The 2,975-nt window shown below is 50.1% G+C and overlaps 1 protein-coding gene across 1 annotated transcript; it reads left to right on the top strand.

The window, feature by feature from the left end:
* Positions 1 to 1,647: 1,647 nt before the first annotated feature.
* Positions 1,648 to 2,975, top strand: ENH_00036700 (Dynein heavy chain family dynein heavy chain, related; the record flags this gene model as incomplete). Its single annotated transcript, XM_013585079.1, has 3 exons — positions 1,648 to 2,006; positions 2,115 to 2,437; positions 2,626 to 2,975. 3 exons carry the CDS (start codon positions 1,648 to 1,650, stop codon positions 2,973 to 2,975), a joined length of 1,032 nt encoding a protein of 343 aa, XP_013440533.1.

Here is a 2,975-nt window from a genome sequence, read left to right as displayed (position 1 = left end):
AATGACGCGATTGCATATCTCTGTTTTGCAATACTCTCTCTCAGGGAGGCAACGAAGCAACAAGCCAGATGTGAGCCACGAAGAAAAGGCACCCACTGATTTGTGACTATTTTATCTAACTCATTAGCTCACATATTCCAGCTTAATTCTGCATTCTTACTGAATAAAGGTTGCACCTTCGAAACCTGCACTTTCTAATAAGCCTGCAATGTGGGAACACTGACGAGTCGCTTTTTAGCTGCGTCGCAGTGGCGTAAAACAGGCTTGCTTTCCCTTGTTCTCTGTGCGTGTCTCAGGGGCTGGGAGACTGATCAAGCCGCGTAAGCTCTGCAAAAAATACGAAAGGCAACCAGGTATCAATCTGGTGCTGGTTTCCATGTCTTCCTTTTTTGTGTTGTGTTGGTGCGACTCCAGCGAAGCGGCTGTTGCGGCTATCGTTAACACCCTGGACAAGGTAAACACAGCACAAACATCGATTCAGCCTAAGTTGTCGACGCAGGGCTAATTTGATTTCAAAGTGTTTATCCAAGGTGGCAAGGGCTGTTTGTTCTGTTTGCTTGAGCGTGAGCATATTTGTGAGGGGCTCCTAAGAATATCGCCTTAGCTGCCAAGTAAAACGCGAACCAGTGGTGCCTTCCTGCTCCCTTTCAGGTTGAAGGGCCACGATTCCACGTGGCTTTGCAAGAGCTTCTAAGTCTCGAGCAGGTTGACAAGAAACCCTCGGGTAACCGCAAAGGAACGGGCAATGGTAGAAGCACCCCTGCATGTTCTGAAAGAACGTAGCTGCTTGATAGCATGATATCAGTAGCCTTCAGCGGGACTGAAGCATCGGAAGAAGCTTTAGGTGACCGCTGACTGTCTAGCTTCACTGTGACGTGAGGGCGAAATGCTGTTTGAAGATTGCTACCATGCAGTTCCGGGGACACCAGTTGGACGTTGCGGCCATTCCGCGTGTCTGTGGGCACCCTCCCCGCCTGAACAAGAGATGGAATTCCCCGAAAGCGAATGCATGTCAACTAAAGGGCTTCAAATAATCGTATTTGGCGGATGCGGAGGCGTCCAATATGAAAGAACTGCATTAGCAGATGTTTGGTCACTGGATTGCGGGAGCTGGGTTTGGCAAAAGCACACGTTCACAGGCACCGTGCCGGCTGCTCGGTAGGCCCCTTGAATGGTCCAGGCTACCAGGGATTGCCGTGACGTAGATTAGTTCTTCTTTGATTGTTTCTCCCGGTATCTCATGCGGCTGCATAGCATTCTTTGCTGCGATGCAGGCAGGGACATTCTGCAGTCGTGAAAGGGAACACGATGTTTGTCTTCGGTGGTGAGGCTCCCTAAGTGCAAAGTACACTGGACAAGTAAGCGGCTGCCTGGTGATTCAACTTTAAGAAAGGCTATGAAGCGTGTTTGTGGGCTCCATGAGCTGCATGTGCGCCTAGGATGGAGCAGTGAGGGGAATTACAACGACCTATTCGCCTATGATTTGGAAAACCGAGACTGGTTTGTCAACACCCCAACACTACAAAACTAGTGCTCTTCATCCTGAGCGGTTTAGGGCACTGGGTAAATTAAGTTGCAGCGGGGCTGTTTGCCTAGTGCAGGTGTGAAGTTGATGCTCCCTGGCCTGGCGGCGGCGCCCGTTGGAATATGTGTGGGCTGCTTGTTAATGCTAGACCGAGGACGAAATTCTTCATTTATGGAGGGGCTTCAAGCGAAGTATCAGAAAATCCCAAACGGTTTCAAACACGACTCTGCTCAGATATAGAGGTTTTAACACTCGGTGAAGAGTGCCACTGGGACGTAATCCAAACCGTATCTGCAGCCACAGCGGCTGCAGAACAGCGCGAGTCTGCGGAAAAGGCATGCGTAGCGAAGCGTAGGCCACAAGGCACAGCGGCAAATGCGTCGCCTCAAGCAGCAGCAACTGCGGATCTTCCTCTGCCACGCGAAGGCGCGACCATGGCATATTTTGCCGAAGACTCAACTTTGGTTGTGTTTGGTGGCTGGTGAGATTGTTTGCACACGCAGGGGCTTCTTCCGTACGATGCATTTCTTGGTTGGTACTAACCCATAAGATAGATCATTGAATAACTTCTTGACCGAATTTCGTTCAGGAGTGGCAAATGGCTTGGCGATCTTTGGACATGCTGCGTCTCCTCCGTCGTGGGGCCTCCATACGCTATCCTTGACGTTTCACCACCTCATGGTCCAATGACGGGAGGTACACCAATTAGTGTTAGGGGTGCTGGATTTACAGCTGGTTCAATCTGCGTCCGCTTTTCTGCTGGCGAATTCTTCGTGGACGTCCCGGGCACATTCATATCGTCAACGGAAATTCGTGCTGTGACTCCTAATGTTAAGGCCGCCTTGGGTGGGTCAAAACACCACTTCAGTCAGCTCCCTCATTTAAGCCTGAAAAAACGAACTTTCGGCAAAAGTGCGCACAGTAATCAACCCTGCATTTCTAGGCAAGCTGCAGACTGTCTAGTTTCCGTCTTTATCACAGGGATTGGCAGAGCGTAGTCCTTAGTTGACATCGGTCACAGAGCACACATAACTCATTCGAGAGGACTTCATGCACGCCATTTGGTTCTCGTGTGTGGCTCTTGATTTGTTGTTCTACAGGCCCACGAACGTGCGAAATTCGCGTCAAGATTGGAGCCAAGGATTTGACTTCTTCTCTCTGTTCATTTCAGTTCTTCGCAAATTCGTGCGCATCATACTGCCTCGCCGTGGGGCCCGGGTTGCTTTCTGATGGAGCTCCTGGTGTGCCTACGTCATTTTTCATTGAATCAAGGAATGCGCAAAATGGGAAAAGGACCACCGGAGGTGATAAGTTTGTTGTAAGGGCATTTGTACTCCCTGAGGTAAGCCGGACTACCTCTCCAATTCTGTTTGCCAGAAACGACTGCCATCATGAACAGAAAGAGTGGTCGACAAGTTGTGCCACTGCCTTCAAATTCTTGACGGCATAA

This window comes from Eimeria necatrix, genomic scaffold, assembly GCF_000499385.1.
Source record: "Eimeria necatrix Houghton genomic scaffold, Enh_scaff26, whole genome shotgun sequence".
In the NCBI taxonomy this organism is placed as follows: domain Eukaryota; phylum Apicomplexa; class Conoidasida; order Eucoccidiorida; family Eimeriidae; genus Eimeria; species Eimeria necatrix.
Note: the sequence above shows the minus strand (reverse complement) of the source record. Positions and strands in the feature narration are given on the sequence as shown.